Source organism: Perca fluviatilis, chromosome 8 (assembly GCF_010015445.1).
Source record: "Perca fluviatilis chromosome 8, GENO_Pfluv_1.0, whole genome shotgun sequence".
Classification (NCBI taxonomy): domain Eukaryota; kingdom Metazoa; phylum Chordata; class Actinopteri; order Perciformes; family Percidae; genus Perca; species Perca fluviatilis.
This window is the reverse complement of record NC_053119.1, coordinates 41,387,909-41,409,113: the sequence shown is the minus strand read 5'-3', so window position 1 is coordinate 41,409,113 and position 21,205 is coordinate 41,387,909. Positions and strand designations below refer to the sequence as shown.

Sequence of the window (21,205 nt, the reverse complement as noted above, 5' to 3'; positions counted from 1 at the left end):
TCCGTGGAGAGTTTAGTTTTGTGTGCAATGGTCTCCTGCTATGTCTGGCATCAAAATGTGACATTTAAATAGATTTAACTTCTATCAGTAGCTTTAATTCAAAACGCATATGAAATTAGATAAGCCAAAATCTTCAGCACATACTATGAAGCTGCTCTTTAAACATGCAAAACGCTGAACAAGCGTTCTACCATCAGTGTGCAAAGGTGAAACCAAACAGTCCCTGAGTGTGTTCTGCTAAAACACAGCCTGCTCACACTCTACAGCTACCCGCCTGTTGGCTGGCTCTCTCCAACACTGACCTGTTAGGAGCGTTTCGTGGCACACACACCCCTTCACAAACTGAAGCCTGCTTTAACAATGTTTTTATTTACTTTTTCTTCATTTCTCCTCTCCCATATTCAAGTACATGGATTCGCAGATCCAGGAAAACACAATCAGTAGCAAATACTTTCATAATCATCATCATGTTCCTGTTTGATTCCCAAACGATTCCATTTAACCCCAAAATTCTCCCCCAGGCTAAGACACATGGACCTCTTGTAAACATGATGCAAATCAATCTTTGCTTTTTGATTACAAAAAGTAATCTGGTAGAAAAATAGCTTTTCTTTTATAGGTATGTCTCTTCTTAGGAATATTTACATTGAGTACCTCACAGTATAATCTGATTTTAAAAAGTACATACTGTAAAATAAACACACAAAAAAGGTCTCAGAAGGGGGTAAAAGGCCTTTGGTTTTCATGAAAAATACGAAAACAAAAAACGGAAAAACACAAAAAGTCCATTCACTGTCCTGTGTACCACCAACAGTGATGACTGGATCGGTGATTGTTGGGGGTCTCGTAGCCAAGACCGGGACACAACATTTCCACAGGTTTTAAAGACTTCATTCTTCAAAAAGTTCTTAACAAAAACCAGGGGCGTAGCACAAAACTCTGGGCCCTGTAGAAAGGCATTTTCTACGGGCCCCTCCCTGCATCCACAGCTATTCATTCTAGCATCTTTTTGGGCCCTCCTCACTTGAGGGCCCTGGGTACTCAGTCCCCTTCCCCCCCCCCCCAGTCCGATGCCCCTGACAAAAACAAAAAGAACTGTGGCTACAATCAGGCGTCACTCCTGGGGACGACAGACCCACACAACTTCCGCTGGGCGTAGTACCCCACAACTATGAGCAGCATCTCCGAGGTGCTGCTGAGGGCCACGATGAAGGGCGCCTGGGACGCAAAGTCCGCCTCCACCCGGCGGAAGGACAGCTGCATGACGGCGAGAGCCAGCAGGCTGTTCTGGACCCCCACCTCGATGCTGACCGTCTTCCTCAGCGCTGGGGCCAGACCTGCCAGCTTGGCCATGATGGCCCCAACCAACAGCCCCAGTAAAGGCACGGTCACCCCTACTGCCACGATCTGGGGCTTGACGTTGGCCAGGATGGACGCGCCCATTTGGTAGGCCATGAAGATGCCCCCCACGATGAGCGCGAAGCTGAAGGGTCGTATGAGAGCCAGCAGGACGCGTGTGAGGGCGGGCAGGCGCAGCTTGACCAGCATGCCCAGCGAGATGGGGATGGCGATGAACAGGAGGGTGCCGAGGATCTTCACAAAGGGCACGTGCAGGGCAGCGTGCACGCCCAGGAGCCGACCATACAGAGCGGATGACAGAGGCATGGCGGCCGCCGCCACCACCGTGGACACCAGGGTCATGGAGATAGCCAGGGTGACGTCTCCTCCGAGCAGCAGGCTGTACAGGTAGCCCCCGCCGCCCCCCGGGGCAGAGCAGGTGATGACCAGGCCCAGGGAGAGCGCTTTGGGCAGCGAGGCCAGCCGGGATACACAGTAGGCATACAACGGCATCACCAGGAACTGACCCAGCACCCCGAGCAGCAGTGGCACGGGTCTCCTCAGCAGACCCCGCAGAACCTCCACTTCCACTTTGCACCCAAACGCACACTTGTTGACGAAGATGAGGGGCAGCAGGGCAAACAGCACGGGGTTCTCAGAGAAATGGGACAGGCCACCCGACTGGACGAGCCGGGTGGCCGGGTCATCGGTACCAGGCGCCACTCTGATGGAGTAATCCGTCCTCTCTTCGACCAGAACGGGCACCGAGTCCTGGTCCAGGTCCAGCAGCTGGATCTGTAACTGAGCCCTGCCTGGGAACCCGGAGCGGATGCTGATAATGTAGCTCTTGGCCGGCCCTGCGTGGCCGCTATCCGTCACATTAAGTATGGAGAGGACCTCCGGGTCCAGGGAGCGGACTGTTACCGTCTGCTTCCAGCTCTGGCGGCCCTTCCTGCTCGCAGCAGCGCTCCGGTACTGGCTGGAGATCACAATCACTCCGTTGGTGTTTTCAGGAAACTCAAACTCCTGCGAAGACCCGTCGCCGATCGCGATATACCTGCTGCTGCTGTCGGCCGTCAGGCTGGTGTCGTTACTGCTGTCGACGGTTAGGTTCCCGGTGGCCCGGTCTGCTCCGCCGGTAATAAGGAAGACACAGCAGAATAACGTAAATAGCGTCCTCATCTTATTGACGTACAAGGGGCGGAGGGGCGCTTCTCCTCTGCCTGCCCAGCGGCCTCCCCACACGGTTACACCGCCGCCCTGTTAAACCAGGACGGTCCACTTCTCATTCTAGTCTCCGGTATGAAACAACAGCTTCGGCAGCGGGCTCCACATCTCGTCTGGTTCCCATTTTCTCGCTGCCTTTATACCGGAACCTAAACATCACCCCGCCCCGCCCTGTCCTGTACAGCAGCAGCCCGCAGGAAACACACACACACACACACACACACACACACACACACACACACACACGGCTCTCTCACGGGCTTCCCTTTGTCTACTCGGAGGGAATATTTCTGTCTCGGTAAACCAAAGCCTCGCCTCGTCTCCCGTTCTTATCGTCTCCGCGGTTGATGAAATCGGAGAGCATCGGAGCTCCGCTACCCTTTGCTTGCTGCTCACGGCTAGTTCCTTAAAGCTTGCTCGAGTATAGTCGGACTTCCGGCCATGAAATGCCAAAATAAACGAATTATCTTATTGAATAACAGGTGGGATACATACAGTCTATGATATGGCTGGATAAAGTGGCCATGATATGGGCAGATACGTTTGGTCATTTTAAATTATTGCTAATTTCACTGGGAATTTTCTGGACAATATTCTGCATTATGAATATTTATTTATTTATTACTCTGTGTTACCTTCAACTGTGCAATATGTCATTTCTATTCATCTGTATATCTGTGTTTATATACTCTCTGTTTGTATAAGGCTGTTTATTGTTTTATTACTATTATTATTATAACTAATTCTATTTTTTCTATTTCTTATACTTTATGTATATATTTTTTCTCCTATATGTCTACTTAATGTGTATTTGTGTTATTCTGGTGTGTGTACATTTTCTTTTCTTTTGAGCTGCTGTAGCACAGGAATTTCCCCAGTGTGGGATTAATAAAGTCTATCTTATCTTATCTTATCTTATCTTATCTTATCGTAATTTGCACCAAAGCATGGGTTACTATCAAGTAAGGAGGGTACTACATTACTATCTCATTTGGGTTTGTAATTTGTTTTTAAGAGCTCGTTTTTATATATTGTGCTCGCATGGGGAAAAATTCCTAAATACAATTGAGTTTAGTCAAGTTACCACAAGTGAACTCTATTAAAGTGTTATACTCCAGCATAGTAGTAGCCTACTGGTTGCGCTGGCCTTATCGAATCTGGAGGCAACAGGTACCTCCAGGTGGTAGGCTACAGGAGGGCCATGAGAGGGGAATCATTAGGGGCCCAACAGCCAGGCCCTTTAGTCCAGGACTACAGTAAAATACAAACCTGTCGTTTCATATTTCTCCTAATTTTAGCCATTTGCATTACAATGTTTTTAGAGAAAAGAGCTGAAATAAACCATTTACATAAAATACTCTTGTATTGTATAATATGTCGTGTGTGGACTTCCAGGGGGCCAAATACTCCAGTCTGTGTATCAACTGGTCTGTGCTAGTTTATCGTTAACTATACCCTAATGTTTTCAAGACAGTTCTTCAGAAAATAGTTTTGCACTTTTTGTTTGCTCTGTTGTTTGTGAAAAAAAGCATCAGTTGGTTTTGACCTGGGGATATCCTGGCTAATATTTGACATATACCAGTCTATTATAATCCAAAACAACTAACACTTTCTCCTCATTTTACTCAATTACGTATCATTTTCACATTTTATTGACCATGAATGCAAAAAGTAAGTGTAAAACTAGTTCAAATGAGTTGGAATGAACTTGGCTAAGAAGATGTAAGTCAGAATTTGGTGAATCTTTTTTATGCTTTTATAAACGGACAAACCAGACCGGGTCAGTTTTGACGAGGGAGGACAACAAGTGCATGGTCAACGGGAAGACAATACAACAAGAGTTAAGGTGGTCAATTTAATTCAACAATTTGCCTGTAAGGGCATTTGTGCAGCAGTTCGCAACCTGCAGGTCAACAGATAGGCCTACATGTAGTAGATGGGAAAAGAAAGAAGAGCATTTTAAATAACAAAATGATGACCTGATTATGAGGCCCTGTCATGTTGAGGAACTTAAAGGAATACTCCACCGTTTGTTAAAATAGTTCTTATCACGGTCTCCCCTGGCTGTAGATAGGTGGGCCAACGCATTTTTTGTCTCAGTGCAAGTAATTAGGTTGTTTTTTTGTCTTTTGTTGGCTCACTTTTACTCACAACATGCTAACCGGCAACATAGGATTCCATTCACTATGCTAAGCTAACTAGCAGCGGCGCTGCCGGTGTTGCACCGGACTAAAACAATGCATGCACAAAAAATGCGTTGGCCCACCTATCTACAGCTAGAGGAGACCGTGATAAGCCCTATCTCAACAAACGGTGGCGTATCCCTTTAATGACCTTCATTGTTTCAGGTAAGTAACTACCACACAGCAGATCTGGGGCCAGGTACTATTTTAGCATATTACAACTGTACACATTGCACAGAAAGGTGAAGGAGCAGTTCTTCCCAGGGCCACTTATCAGGTCAATCCAGCCATGTTCACATATCTAGCCATTATTATATATATACAGTATATATATATATATATATATAGGTTTGTAATATTTTCTGGACTTCACACACAGGGATCATTAATGTTTTCTTACCTAACACTGTTTCTCCAAATTGTAAGGGACACACATGTAATAACTAATGAGTCATTAGCCTAATGACGAATAGTCGTGGGTTTATTTTTTAAAGAAAAATATCCCACTACTTCCTGTCTGTCTCTGGGTAACTCCGACTATCTTGACGTAACCGTTCCTTAATCCAATCGGAGCGGCCCAAACCAAACTCCCCGTCCCTCAGCCAATAAGCAGGGGCGGTCACATGGGAGAGGGAACACCTGATTTCTATCTATTGTGTGTGTGTGTGTGTGTGTGTGTGTGTGTGTGTGTGTGTGTGTGTGTGTGTGTGTGTGTGTGTGTGTGTGTGTGTGTGTGTGTGTGTGCGTGTGTGTCGTGTGTGTGCGTGTGTGTGCTGTGTGTGTGTGTGTGTGTGTGTATGAGTGTGAGTGTGAGTGTGTGTGTGATAGTGTGTGTGTGAGGGCGAGTGTGTGTGGGGGATTGCCAGGGATTACCATAGAAGTATTTTAAGAACTGGATCCCGAACCCCAAAATGGCGCCTTTGAGAATTGCCTGAATATGATATGATGCATATATGATACACCAGGCATGAAAGAAAAAGACTAGGAGAATCATTAAAGATCCAAACCAGCAGGGCAGGTAACAGCCTTTCCTCCCTGTTAACGTCAGGTCCATAGACTTTACATTGGGATGACATCACAGGTTTTACACACTCACAGGCAAATTAATAATTTAATAATAATGTCTTCTAAATACAGTCCATTTGTTCACAGTATACAGTAGGTAACCTAGTCTCGTATTGCCAGACCTATCTCCATATGGTCTGGCTACACCGCTTATCTATTCTGGGATAGGGGGAAAAAACGCTTTGGCTTGCTTGTATTAAACAAATCCCAAGCGTCCTGGGTGGGGCCAAACCCCGGATGCAGCGACAGTAGCCTTGTGAAAAAGTTAGTGAAGATAGCGGAAGGGGAGGAATATCCAGGGCGGATGTTTGGCTTTATCCCAGCAATGTTCAGGACATCAGGGGAGCCAGACTATAGGAAACTATCTGTCTATGGTAGGAAACTATTTGCAGAGGGCGAGAAAAAGCATTAATGTGGAGTTTTTCATTCAATCTCAATTGTTAAGCCCTCTAACACTTCATCGCTGAGTGTTGGATGAGACTAATTTACATCACAACACTGCAATAAGTGCAACTTGCACTAACATAGGTTTTACTTACATCTTTATATACGTACATACATATATATGTACATTTTAAATCTCAACTTGTTTATACATTTGTACATTCTCCGCTTTGTATTTTTTATCTTCATTTTTTGAATAGTTGTTCTTCTATTCTATCCTGTTTATTATTTCATGTATACAGTATTCTGTATGTGTGCTGTGTGTCTGATATTTTGCTGCTTTTGGGATCAATGAAAATCTATCTATCTATCTATCTATCTATCTATCTATCTTCTTTTTATTCAGTTCATTTGTTCACAGATAGCTAGCTACAGTGGGTAAAAAAACCAACATAAAGGGAATAGGTTATTTTTAACCTCTAAATGGGAGGGAAGTGAATGTCTGATGTATAGAGTCAAGAGAACCAGATGGACGCTGATAAACCTAGGCCTACATAAATATATGTATTCATCAATCAATGAGTAAATGAGTGCACAACATGAGCCATATAAACAGCACAAAACAGACAATTTACCCAACAATAATGCATACATTAAAAATAAATATATAATACAGTTAGCTAGCTAGCAAGCTATTTAGGCTTTATCATACCTCCAAGAGGTCTTCTCCCTCTGTGGTCTCTGTTGGCGGACAGTGTTCAAGCTCAGTACTCATGGTTGTTTATTTGTGACAGTTTGTGGATTAAAGGCACTACAAGCATTCAGAAGAGGATTAGGGCCAAACATGTATGTAACGTGAAAAATGTATTTGAGTTCTGAATTTAAATTGAGAATTCAAACCCAGAATTCAAAAAACATTTCCCCATGTGGCCCTAATCTACTGTTTTTTTTTTAATCGCCATCCCTTTCCTTTCAATTGTTTTAAATTCAAAAAGCAATTTTTTGTATGTGTAGCAGAATACTGAAAGCAGCAGAAATGCAGAGGTGAGTACTCTGTTTATTTATCGCAAGTGATATTGTTATCGCGATATTCAACATTATCGCATATCACATATTTTCCTCATACCGTGCAGCCCTACCCTAATCCTCTTCCGTACAAGCAACTGCAGCGTCAACTAATTAATAGTCATAGCTGAGCCTTCGCCATAGTAGAATGTAACATTTAATTTCCTAACCAATTAAGTAAAATGGCAGAATTGCTAGAAACTGAAGACATCATGATGAAGTGATAATTAAGCAGATAATAAAGCTTGTTTATAAAGGATGTTGAGAGTTCATGTTGACACTACTTTCAGCTCAAGCTCTTCCTTATTGTCTCTTGCAATCATGGTAATTGTTACCATTGTTCCTCTCTATTGCCCTCTTAAGCCTTTTACTCTCAGTTTCTGTTCCCTGACCTTTGATGCCTGTCTGTATCTTGTGACACTGATCCATTGTGCTCATGGAGGGAAATCAACACAGTCACTCTCCCTAAACAGTTTCCAGTTACAAACCCGTTGCCAAGTAGGCTATTGCTTATTTGTCATACACAAACAGCAGACACAACAGGGAAACCTGACACTGCAACCCAACCCATGCAGGAGCGTGGCATTAAAGGGGAACTCCATTCTGTCAGCACAACCCTGCCAGCATCCCTTTTTATAGAAACTGGCTCCTGCTGGGAGTCACTTACATATTTAAAAAGCCATTTTCAATTCATAACCTCCAGTTCTCTTCCCTGCAGGTTCAGCGAGATCACTGGGTTGGTATTTTCCAGTGAAAACACCACGTCTTATCCTGGATATTAACTGCCACCCTTCACTGTGTATAAGTCAGTCCTGGGACAGCTTGTTCATCATCTATTGTGTTGTCATGAGTTGTGTGTCCTCCTTCTGTCACCATGGCTAAGTCAAGGCTTCCAGAAAAAGAAAAAGGCGGGGGAGTCCACAGTGGAAACACTCAGTGCACGCCAAGACAACCTGCTGGGGTGATCGCTCTGGTCTCTTCTTTGACATTTCATGGAGCGACAGCCAGTTGTTATGGGGCTGCCAGGCACGCACATTTCCTGCCTGGCATTTGTGCTGCTCCCCTCTCAGGGCTGTCTAATTATTTACCCATGGTATGATAATTTACCTCATGACTTATTTCACAAACAGAGCAGGAGGGAGGGACAGAGAAAGAGTGAAGAGTAATGCTAAAAAGCCCCTCAGTAACATTCCACCACCGCCCATCTTGAGACTGTTCCTAGTAATGCTTCAGTGAGAAATTACAGGAAAACTTGCTCTTTGTGCTGCAGTTTAAACTGTTCACCCAGACAACACAGCAGCCTGTATTTGCCTTTGTGTGTGAACATGCTGCATCTGTCTGAATATTCAGAAACCAACTCAGGGCGGTGGTCATGATCTGCCTTGTGTTGTGTTGCAAATGAGATGAGAGAAGCCATGATGATACTTTCAAAAGCCTTGTCATTAAATGCCAATTTAGCACCAGTCTACACAAGGTTATCCTCAGCTAGATGGCCTGGCAAGAGTAGGCTATTTCATAGACAGGAGCATAGCCAGGATTTTATAAATACTGAAGACAGGAATCCAAAGTCTCCCAGTGAAACCTAACCCCTAACGGGGCATCACGTGCCTGGATCGGAACTAGCAATTCCACTGTTCGCTGTGGTCTGAACCCCCCTTTAGGTAAGTGGGGTTCCCCTAGGCTCCCAGAAGTGTGCCTACTTTAAAGAACATAAGATAAGATGAAACTTTGTTGCTTGTTCACACAGAAAATGTTCTTGGTGCAGACGATGCAATGTACCACGCATGTAGGCCTATAATACATATAAGACCTGGATGCAGCATTCAAGGGAGAGTCTCGTTTATTTCTATGAGAGCTGGTCAGTGGCGCATGAAGACAAAAACGTTTAACTGCCGTGTATAAAATTATCTGGATGATTGGTGCTGCTTCCGTACAATGGGGCCCAATAGAGACCTCCACCGGTCCAGACTACGGATAAAAGTCATTTTGCATGCATCTACTGATTTACAGCGATCTCTTTCATAATGTAAGTCTATGAGATGGGGGGGGGGGATTTTTGAGCCCCATGGCATCTCGTAACACATGAGTTTGGCTGCTATATCAAATTAGCTTTAAAGCCCGGCGCATTTCCTGATGGCCTGGTTTAGACTGAACAAAACTAATGTTAGAGGTGGTGCAAGTACATAAGAAGCCAATGGCACATGACTAACGTGAATATACAAACATACCGTTAACATCTAGCTGTGTTGAATGTTGGTCTTTTTAACAACCTTTGTTTTTATGGAAATAAAGTTAACCCAACTTAAAGCATTTGAATTACATAAGCTCAAGTAACATACAAAAAAAAAAGGTTATTTTTAGAGGAAGTGGATTTCATGAACTATTTTGTGACATGGCAAAGCTGCATTTGCAGCCAAATTATTTGTCTTCATGCTTTTGGTGCCATCTACTGTTGGTTGAAATTTGATCGGACATACTAGTGTATATACAGCTCAAACGCAACAATGTAAGCATTGTCTGTCAACACGCAAACCACTCAGGTCAAATGAAAGACTGCGTCAGAGGGCAAGACTTTATTTTACCAAGATAAATATAGAAAACAATAATTCTTCAAAGTCTGCTGAACGCTGAGTAATAACAAACCTTTCCTGTGTTAAAATGGACAAAAAAATGGAAAACATCCGAGAGTAAAGATGCTCCGTCATAGGTCGAGGTCTGGCTTTGGCCTGCCTGCCCCTCTCACTGATGCTCAAAGAAGGACGCATCAAAACCAGTAAAATCACTTAACAGGCATCTCAATACAGAGATATGAGCTCTAAAAACAACAGAAAACACTAACTCACGCTGTTGCCATTGTTTACGTGGTTTACAAGGCAAAAAAGGAGTAGCAACTGATTCTTGTCAACATTTTTTTTTAAATAAGATCCAGCACGTACATCTCTGCTCCTAACTGACGTCTTCTACTGGAAGTGTTTCGGATGAGACTAAGACAGGTGGGGATGATTACTTTATTTGAGACAGAGAAGCTCTGAAAAATATCTGAGTGAGGTTGCTGGGGGACACCTCAAAGAGATCCGGCTTCTTCAATCTATAGAGTTGAAGAGATAATATATGTCCCTCTATGACGGCTATGGCAACCAGAGCGCTCACTCATCACAGTCACAGTTGAAGTGAAGTTGGCTGTGACCAAGACATTTACTGCTGTTTGCTTTCTACACTACTGTCCTTCAGGCACTGGCGGAGGGAGCACCTATGCAAGCACCTGCATCCCAAATAAGGCATTGAAAGCAAAAATTCCCAATACAGGTATGAGAAATAATCAACAACAAAAGTAGAACACAAATTTAAATTATTTTGACAGTGAGAAACAAAAGGTCTGAGGATTGTACTATGCTGCATACATATATGTATATGTATATATATATACATACATATACAATAATGTCATGCAGTGGTTGTTGTTTGGATGAATCTTCTGAAGGAGTTGTTAGTGTTACCAAGAGATCGCTTTTAAACTTAAAAATGACCAAACACCAAAGTATAAAATCTGATATTTCTTTTCCCATTAAATGTATGTTTCTCCTTCTTCCCAACAGAATCATCCATTAAAACTCTGACTGACAGAGCCCACAACACTTGTAAATAAATCTTTAACCCACCGGGCACCTTATGAGAGCCAGGGACGCCAAAATCCATTATAATCAATATAACTGCTACTAAAACATCATCATCATCGTAAATTTACAGTTTGTGAAAAAAAATATTTTTCGTACAAAGCATACATCCAAAAGTGTGTGGTTTGAGAACTGCTGAGTGGGAGAACAGGAGGAGGTGGTGGTGTTGGTTGGAGAAACACGGAGAAGAAGGAGACTCAAAAAGGTAAAATGAGATCCAACGGGGACTTCCACTATTACAGGGGGAGATAGAAACGGGAATAGAAGGATCAAATGGGAAGGTGAACCAGAGAGATTCATGCCTTCTCAGGTAGTATTTCTAGCCTGTGTGTGTGTGTGTGTGTGTGTGTGTTTATTTATAGAGCAGGCAGGGGGATGGTAATCGATAGTCTCATTAAGTCCTTGTAGGAACAGTTCAATAGAAACACACACACAGCTCCTGTCACCATCATTAAACTCGTCTGCTTCCACACAGCCGGAACAAGTCCGGTCTCTTCTCCAGGACGAGTCCTCAGTTCCGCAGAGCAGCCAACCTGGAACGTAGGAAAGAGGTGGATCAGTGGTTCCCAAAGCCCAATATGTTGCCTCAAATGTCTTGCTTTTGTCTCCAAATAGGACATATTCTAAATTTAAATCTAAATTTAAGAAGCTGGATTCAGAGAATTTTGAGTTTTTCTTCATAAAAAATGACTCGAAACTACATTACCCTTTAAGGGAACTTGTAACCTGTAACCCAGTAGTTATGGGATAAAACATATGATCTAGTACCAAGTACAGACACTGGTCCTTACCGTCGAGACAGCTGGTCTTCCCTCTCCTGGCTCCGAGAGCTCTCTGCGCCCACCGAGGTGGCTCCTGCAGGCAGCTGGCTGAGCTGGTCCATCACCTCCAGGCCGCTCTCCTCTGCTATTTGGTGGATCAAGTCGTCCACCTGTTCCTGAGGCGTGGTCAGCGTCATTGCTGAGCTCATGGAATCCTCCATCACCTGAAAGAGAGGGATGGATCGAGTGTGTTAAGGACAAAAGAAAACTCAACAACTGGGTTGGATTTGTTTTTACAATTTAAAGGGTAATATCAGTATTTGTCAACCTGGACCCCATGCATTGGTGTCTAAGTGACAAATGTAAACAAAATATTTGAAATTAGCCCAGTAGTGAGTGAACACGCTGTAATGGGCAGCCGCGAACCTGCAATGTAATCCTACAGGGCAAATGTGAATCATCAATTTCCGTCCACTCAAAGTGCTGTTTTTACCACAGACTCAGATTACTTCAAGTGTCTGACAACATACAGAAAGGATCCCTAGAAAGATACCTTTTAGTTCAAGAGTAAGATCCTTTTTGTTTTAGCAGAATCACCGCTACACTCACCAGACTTTAAATTAACAATACTTTTAGCGTGTATAAAGCCAGCATATTTTCATTAACGTTAAAAATTCTTACTGTTACAAAAACATGGGAGAACACCAGGTTGAAAAATACTGAAGTTACCCTTTCAAGTCAGACAGAACATCTAACCAAGCACTTGACCAAAAACACTTTATGAAAATACATACAGTATACAAGAACAAATGCACATAGTCTGCAGCCACTCACTGAGGTGTGGACGTCGAGGTTCTGGACTTGGGTTTCAAACTTATCCATGACGGCAGAGACCTTTTGGAGATCCATGGAGTTTAGAGCTCTGTCCAGAGCTTTGGTCACCTGGCCCATGTTTTTGGTCACCTGATGGACAGAAATGCTTTTATGATGGATTTGTCTCATTCTGGAAGGACACATATGATGTGGTAAGCAATCCTACATATAGTAAAACTGTATACAGCAAGTATCAATGACCTGCAGCGGTGGAATGTAACTAAGTACATTTACTCCAGTACTGTACTTCAGTCCAAATATTGAGGTACTTGTACTTTACTTGAGTCTTTTCTTTTCATGCCACTTTCTACTTTCTACTACTTCTACGACTTTTTACTCCACTACATTCATCTGTTACAGCTTTAGTTACTAGTTACTTTACACATTAAGATTTCTGCACACAAATCACATGTAGTTTAGAAATTACAATAAATTAAACTAACCAACAATATTACAGCCTACAGGTCCAGCTGAAATAGACCATTAAAAACTTGGCTGATTGACAGAACTGTTTGGATCGTTTCCAGTTAGTTTTTTTTATATGTGAGGACTTTTCTGCATTGAGTACTAATACTAATACTTTTTTCTGATGATACAGCCTTTTACTTAAGTAACATTTTCAATGCAGGAGGTTGACTTGTAACAAAGTTCTTTTATAGTGTGGTATTAGTAGTTTTACTTATGTAAAGGATGTGAACACTTGTTCCACCGCTGATGAGCTGACTGAACACAGTAACTTACTCCCTTCATGGTGACAGCAGTCTGGACTTTGGAGGCTACCGCGTCGACTCGAGATGCCATGCGCAGCCAATTGAGACCTTCGTTTTTTTTTCGGATGGCATTTTCAGCATACACTCTGGCACAATCCACATTCTTCTGTTGCAACGCCTAGTGATGAGACAAAGACACTGTAAACACTCAAAAAACGCAACTCAAATTGACCTTTAGCGTACCTGGTTTAGTACAATCCTCCAGGTGTATGTAGTGCACACACATGTAAACGTGACGCACAGAAACACCATTGCGTAATCTTTAGTGTCAACATTGTACATAAGCTTGTTATAATTTAGGTCAACAAAAGCTGTAACTGATAATGATTTTTGTTAGGATTAATCTAACTTTTACCTTGTCTCTAATAAGACAAAAATGCTGACAAATGCCCATGAGATGTTAGCAGATCCCAAAGAGGTCTTGAGGTCTTCAAATGATTTTTTTAGACTGACCAAATCCAAAGTACAGTATTATTACTCATATAAAATAGGCCTTTTTTCTGACTCGCAAGTACACACAACATTATGGTTGTGGATAGTTTGGGTCTTGACCTTTTATCGCTATACTAAAATCCAAAAGCAATCTGCTAAAGGAGTAGTCTCAAGGCTTTACACATTACATTAAAACGTAAACAACATACATGTATGGTTAGGGAGACAGGGTCAACTACAAGTTTTTTGTTTCGTTTAAAGTGCTCATATTATGCTCATTTTAAGGTTCATAATTGTAATTTGAGATTGTATCAGAATATGTTTACATGGTTTCATTTTCAAAAAACACCATTTCATTTCACCCTGTGTCAGGTCTCTGTTTTAGCTACAGAGTGAGACATCTCAACTTCTGTAACATCTTTGTTGGCAGTCGCACATGCTCAGTAGCTAGGTAAGGACTACACGAGCTAGCTAGCTGTTTCTCTAACTTCAGTCAGTACAAGGCAGGATTAGCCGGGAGACTTCTTCTAAACGAGGGCGCACTTCACACTTTGCTTGGAATACCTGCAGAACAGGGACATGGAAGTAGTTCTATACAATTTATTTTGTAGATTAGGGTGAATTCGTGTGTTTTGTAGCAGCAGTGTTTTGCCATTGAGAACGAGCTAGAATGCTAGCACTAGCATGCTAACGGTCAGCCCCCTAGGCCCCTCGTTTTGGCTAGTGACGTAGAAAGCCTGGCAGATTTTGACCAGCTCACCAGGAGACTGAAGGCAGGACACATTCAGAAACCAGATCTCACTCAAAACAGCATGGATGGGTGTGGAAGCTAACCTGACTCCTCCAGATGGATCACTTCGCATTTGCTCGGCATATCCATCTAGGAACTTTCCGTTGGAGAACTTTTGGGAAGTGGTGAAAATCCTGGTTAGCTGATTGGATAAACCATCTGTATATCACCACCTAGACGGGCCAAATCAACCAATCACATCAAACTCTTGCCAAAACCAGTTGGGAGAAGAGCAAAAACATCTTTTCCTCAGAGAAAAGCCTCCAGTGACGTTTTTTGCTCTTCTTTCAATGAAGGAATACTTCCTAATTCTGATAAAACTTGCTGCGATAGCTACGCTCATCTCATCCGTGGAAGCCACCACGTTGTTTAGACTAACGGTCGCTTCTCGTTGCGTCACACCTAAACCCGCCTCAAAACCAACGCCGATTGGTCGGTCGTTTGGCGAACTGCTCCAAATTTTCTCTATCTCAAGATGCCAGACTGATCTGCGAGTGGAAAACTGGAGCTCGCCAGATCAGGACGGTCTCACGAGGCTATGTGGAAGCAGCAGAGACACAAAATAACACCCTAAATCCCAGAAAAGGGGATTTTTTCATAATATGGGCACTTTAATAGTTTTCTAGCACCAAACTATTTTGGTCTAGGATTCATTTAAAAACCTTTACCTTGCAGTTGGCATATACCATCCATATGCCATGTGTCTGTCAACATTGATTTCTGTGTGCTCTACTCAGCTGCTGTGGAAGTTGTGGAAAAAACACTGGCTGTATTGTGGAGGATGCATCATTGCTGTGACTATGTTCTAAACTGTACCTGACCAATAAGCTACTGACACTAATTTTGTTTTAAAATACTAAACAATAACAAATATGAAATAGAGAAGAGCAAGCTACTCTCTGCATTTGTGAAGCTGTTATCAGTTTGTGTTTAGTAGTAGTACCAGATAAATATCTATAGCTGTAAACATTATTTAACTATAATAAATTATTTAAATAACTTGCTGATCAGGCTTTCGCTTTCTCTGTTGTAACAAGTGCTGCGTGATACGACCAGGGCAGTAATCTTATACTATTTAAATAATAGTTTGTAGATTAAATCATGAGATTTCCTTCTCAGTTGAGTTTTTCAAATCAGATCAGATGAAATTAAATTCATGAAATCAATTACAAAGTATTAATACAAACAACATCGGTTTTCGGCCCAGTGCATCCTGAATTTTCAGATTCAGCCCAGAATTTTCATTTCGGTGCATCACTACTTATAACTTATTTTCCTGGCTTTCTTTTCCAGTTTTTAAATTGTGTGGATTACATCTTTACAAGTGTAGCTCCTATAAAGTTAGTAATACGAACAGTAATAAAAACAAACAGCAGCAGCTTTCTCCATATTTCAAATGCATATGAGCTGTTAGATAGGATGGGAGTAATAAAGTGAAGATATGTCTCTGGCCAGTGAGAGGATAACAGATTGGTGTAACCTCATTTGTTCCATGACAGAAATCACCTAGATATGTCTTCTGTAATCTCCAAACCAAACATGCTTTTGACATTAGAACAGCAATGCCTAATGACCTTATAGCATATCTATTTACCTCTATAAATGATGCATGATGTTATACATATACAATGCTAAAGTTGTGCTGCCCCTGCTGACTGGTCACTTGACCAGTAGAATGTCCATAAATAATCTACTGATGACAACAACAAAAAGATGTCCAATCATGAAGCACCAAAACTGACAAAGGGCAGTAAACAGTAATTAGACCAGGTGAAAATACAGCCGAATATATCAATAAATAATACTCTTGGTTAAATATCCAAAATGAAGTGTAAAAATAAAAACAGACATTTTTACATTGTGTATGTTATTATATTTAACCCTCAATCAGTTGGTTTTCCTTTACCGCGAATAAAATACTAAAATATTAAACATAATATTTAAGTTATACATTTTTCATTTTACTCATCTGGTATATTTTACTATCTCTTTTTTTTCTTTTTTCCTTCACTTCCGTCCTCTGATAACAGCTGACAATATATTGACGTTTTCACAGCGCTGTGCCGGCTCCAAAATACTGACAACAACAATCCAAAAGCAAAAGCTCTCCGTCTCGCCTGTGACTCACACAATCCTACGCCGTGTGTGCTCAGCTGGTGTAGCCAGTTAAAACAATCAATGGTCCCCATACGTTACACGTTCAATCCCCCCTACTCCTTATTTTTCAGATTGTTCTGGAGTTTATTTTTTTAACAAGATTGGAGAAAGAGGACAGCCTTCTTTGCTTCGTCATAAAACTACACCAGTTCATTACCCATATACTGCGTAGTCCTGTATAAACTATTCTAACCGTATTTAAATAATTTTAATTGGCAAGCTAATGGTAACAAAGATAGCTAGCTAATTACTAGAACATGTGTACAAGAAACACATTTTTCTCATACTGTCTGTCTGAATATACCTGTATTTATACCCTCTGTCTGAAACACGCTCGTCTCTTTAAGCCCCCCTCTCGAAAAAAAAAAGCCCCTCTGCTCTGATTGGTCAGCATTTCCGGATCTTCCGCATCTGCGCATCATTGCAGCCGGGGAATGACTGCAACGGCACTGAAGCGCTACTTTCTACCGATTGACTGGCAGTAAAAGGAAAAGAAAAAGCTTTTCATATTTGTTTTAACACTCCATAATGACCTAACTCATTGTATTATCTATTGATGTTTTTCACTCATCTGATAAGCCTTTGCTGCCATTGGCCAGTGATAGGGCTGCATATATACACACAATGACTTAACAAGTCTGGAATAGATATAGAGATACTGGCACAGCCCCAAACAGCCACACCCAAACATTATCATCACCCACTACAGACCGACTGCAAAGATCACATACCACATTATCCAACTGATACAGAGAAAAGGGAAGAAAGAACAAAGATGCAGATGATATCTGTCTGGATGCTTTACATGTTTAACTTGTGCTAAACAAAGAGCACTTTAGTTAGTAAATATGACCTTAAAAAACAATTCCTACAGCTAAAAATTGCACCAAAAGAAGCTTGGCCTTTTTTTTTTTTAAGATTATTTTTTGGCATTTTGCCATTATAGCAGGTCAAGAGCCATTTGTTTAGACTTGCTTTTGTTTAGTTTTAAAGTATTATCTAGTTAGTTTTTTACCTAGTTAGTTTGTATTTTATGTTTTTAGCTTGATGTCAGCATTTTATGACTTTTGTTGCGGACTTTTACTTGTGAAGGTGCCATATAAATTAACATATTATTATTCTTCGTTAGAGAGGTCACAGTAGAGATAAAGGGACAGAAAGAGGTGTACAATATGATATCAAAGGTCCCGCTATGCAAGAGAACATTGTGGGTCATTGCGATGACAGGGATGCATCTGAATCATTTAGCTGCCGCCACAGTGCCCCAGTGACTTGGCTTTAAGATTGGGCTAGTTTCCTCACCTTCTTAACCTTGGCCTGCTCCTTTTCCGACTCCTTCTCTGCCTTCTTGGCCAGTCTCTCAAGCTGCTTGGAAGTGAACTTTGAACACAGAGAAAGATGTACAGGAAATCAATAAATAACCCACATTTATAAGTTCTATCAAACTGATATGGATTGACCCTTTTTACTGATACATACCTTTAACTGGAAGAGTGTGTCTGTGGAGACAGTGAGAGATAGAGTTATGTAGTGTATATTGTATAAATTGTCACAATAGATTGTCTGTAACATAGCAATATGCCAAGTCTACATTATATATTAAAACATTGGATTGTCATTATCTGCGATTGACAATAAACTAATAAAGAGTTGTCCAATCTGTCATTTCTTTACTTGAAGGTAAGCCCCCTTTTTGTTTTACTGAAAAAGTCCAACAATCATTTTAGAAAGCAGAGTGGAAGTAGTGGAAGGAGACGTTTAAAGGCACCCTTTACTTCTGAACAACTCCATACATTATGGCTGTGTCCAACTGTAGCTCTTTGCCTAACCCTGACAATAACAATAATGTATGTTTTTACATATTTTTTTGACAAATGTATGAATGTAACTTCAGTCCCCTAGGGGACACTTATGATTTTGTGGGAGGATCTGGTGCTGTTTTTTCAAAATAACTTGACAAACACTGTACAAAAACTACTACAAATAGACAGCCACAGAGAAAATACAAACCAACCGATACAGTAAAAACTGAAAATGTCCCTTTGAGTTTGAAGTAGTCATGTTTTTGTACACGTCCAAACCCGAGGAGGGTCTGGAAGTATCTGACGTTACGTTTGTCGAAGCTAATGTTGCACTTGTTACATTTGTAAAAGGAGTGTGAGATTCCTAATAAAACAGTAATTTACAAGGAAAAGATTCAGTGACAGGCATTGTTAAGACAAGATGTTAAATCAAACCAAAGGACATATTAATAGTCAGTCTGGAAACACATAGTTAGATATGAAAAACGAATCAAGTGAAAATCAAAACAGGTCTGACAGCTAACCTAGCTACCTAAGCTAACAAGCTAACGTTAGCTATCTGTCATTAGATTGGCTGTAGAGCTAAAACTGAGGCAACACCTATCAGGATGGAGCGTTTACATGTTAAAACACGACATACCCTCCATGTCAAGACGAATATGATTCCAGGTTATCCAAGGAAAAACTATGTGTATCTCCCTAACAGCCCTTGTTTTGTTATAACGGTGGTGGTGGTGGTGGATCTGGCACCGCACTTCCTGGTCCAAAAAGAGCAGTCTAGACGCTGCAGTGGCGTGGTGCTGCCCTCTATTGTTTGTTACCGACATTGTCTTTAATTATTCATATTCAATTCCAGCAAAAACAAAGGGGGATACACATAATGTCAGGCCGATTTTCATCATTCTTTTCTATGATATTTTAGTGTGACAGCGACTGACCCTTTAGCTCGTCCTCCTCAAAAAAAAGCCATAAAAGTGATAGAAAAAAAGTCATCCTTTATCAGTGTCAGCATCAACTCAGTCAAATATGTCACGTCCTCTGAGTCGGAACCTTGAAGGCGTATTGCACACTTTTTATGTTAACGTGACAAACACGAAAATATGGGGACAGTTGTAAAATACGATTTATTTGTAGAATGTATGTGGCATTTAATGTAATCAATTATCGTGAATGATAACTTTAACTTTTAAGTGTTTTTCTAAATGTTTTCAGAATAACAAAATTATGGATGAGGTAGTTAAAATGTGGCTGAGGACAGACGATATTTCGTTAAAGCGAAACTCAAAGAAATTACCTATTTAGTCATTTTTGTCAGTTTTGGATCATAAGTTGTATTAATTAACTGTAACAATTCCAGGACAGATAATGTACGTTTCTGGTAGAATGTCCCCTGTTGAACGAGGGTATGTGAAAATCCAAAAAACAGTTAAAACTATGCTCCTGCTTTTTGAAATGTAGGCTATTTGTATTAATCCAAAAAACAGCTAAAACTATACTCCTGCATTTGAAATTTATCAGCTCAAGAACAGTTGAGAATGTGCTTCTGCTTTTGACATGAGTTAACCCAAAAACAGCTAAAATATATTTCTGCTCTTGAAACTATAATACTGCCTTTGATATTGGTTTGTGAGTGTTGATTCGCTTCTAAAAGTGTATGATTGCTTAGAAATATAATCATGCTTAACGTTGTGTTACTGATATTATTATAAAACATGCTTAGAGACATCTTAGTGTGAATTACTGTAACTGCCCGTTTGACCCTGCGGCCGTAGAGAGGAAGTATTTGCAAGCGGCCTCGTGTAACTGTCTGCTTGAACCTGCGGCTGGAAAGAGGAAGTGCCCTAGATGCACACAGGAGAGAGAAAGATGGCTGCATTGACCTAGTGATGAACTGAGCCGATTGTATGTTAGATGGTACAGTGCCTTGCGAAAGTATTCGGCCCCCTTGAACGTTTCGACCTTTTGCCACATTTCAGGCCTCAAACATAAAGATATAAAACTGTAATTTTTTGTGAAGAATCAACAACAAGTGGGTCCCAATTATGAAGTGGAACGAAATTCATTGGCTATTTCAAACTTTTTTAACAAATAAAAAACTGAAAAAGTGGGCGTGCAAAATTATTCAGCCCCTTTACTTTCAGTGCAGCAAACTCTCTCCAGAAGTTCAGTGAGGATCTCTGAATGATCCAATGTTGACCTAAATGACTAATGATGATAAATAGAATCCAGCTGTGTGTAATCAAGTCTCCGTATAAATGCACCTGCTCTGTGATAGTCTCAGAGGTCCGTGTAAAGCGCAGAGAGCATCATGAAGAACAAGGAACACACCAGGCAGGTCCGAGATACTGTTGTGGAGAAGTTTAAAGCCGGATTTGGATACAAAAAGATTTCCCAAGCTTTAAACATCCCAAGGAGCACTGTGCAAGCGATAATATTGAAATGGAAGGAGTATCAGACCACTACAAATCTACGAAGAAACGAGCCGTCCCTCTAAACTTTCAGCTCATACAATGAGAAGACCGATCAGAGATGCAGCCAAGAGGCCCATGATCACTCTGGATGAACTGCAGAGATCTACAGCTGAGGTGGGAGACTCTGTCCATAGGACAACAATCAGGTATACACTGCACAAATCTGGCCTTTATGGAAGAGTGGCAAGAAGAAAGCCATTTCTTAAAGATATC

At 41.4% G+C, this 21,205-nt stretch overlaps 2 protein-coding genes across 2 annotated transcripts; both read right to left on the bottom strand.

The window, feature by feature from the left end:
• Positions 1–348: 348 nt before the first annotated feature.
• slc10a3 (solute carrier family 10 member 3) lies at positions 349–2,988 on the bottom strand. The gene has a single exon (XM_039809845.1). It carries the CDS (start codon positions 2,518–2,520, stop codon positions 1,108–1,110), a length of 1,413 nt encoding a protein of 470 aa, XP_039665779.1. The 5' UTR covers positions 2,521–2,988; the 3' UTR covers positions 349–1,107.
• An 8,316-nt stretch (positions 2,989–11,304) lies between these two features.
• chmp1a (charged multivesicular body protein 1A) lies at positions 11,305–19,299 on the bottom strand. The gene is made up of 7 exons (XM_039809728.1): positions 19,162–19,299; positions 18,199–18,218; positions 18,022–18,099; positions 13,312–13,458; positions 12,532–12,660; positions 11,728–11,921; positions 11,305–11,469 (listed from the first exon to the last, which is right to left on the bottom strand). The coding sequence occupies exons 1-7, from the start codon at positions 19,166–19,168 to the stop codon at positions 11,448–11,450; spliced, it is 597 nt and encodes a 198-aa protein (XP_039665662.1). The 5' UTR covers positions 19,169–19,299; the 3' UTR covers positions 11,305–11,447.
• Between the last annotated feature and the right edge of the window lie 1,906 nt (positions 19,300–21,205).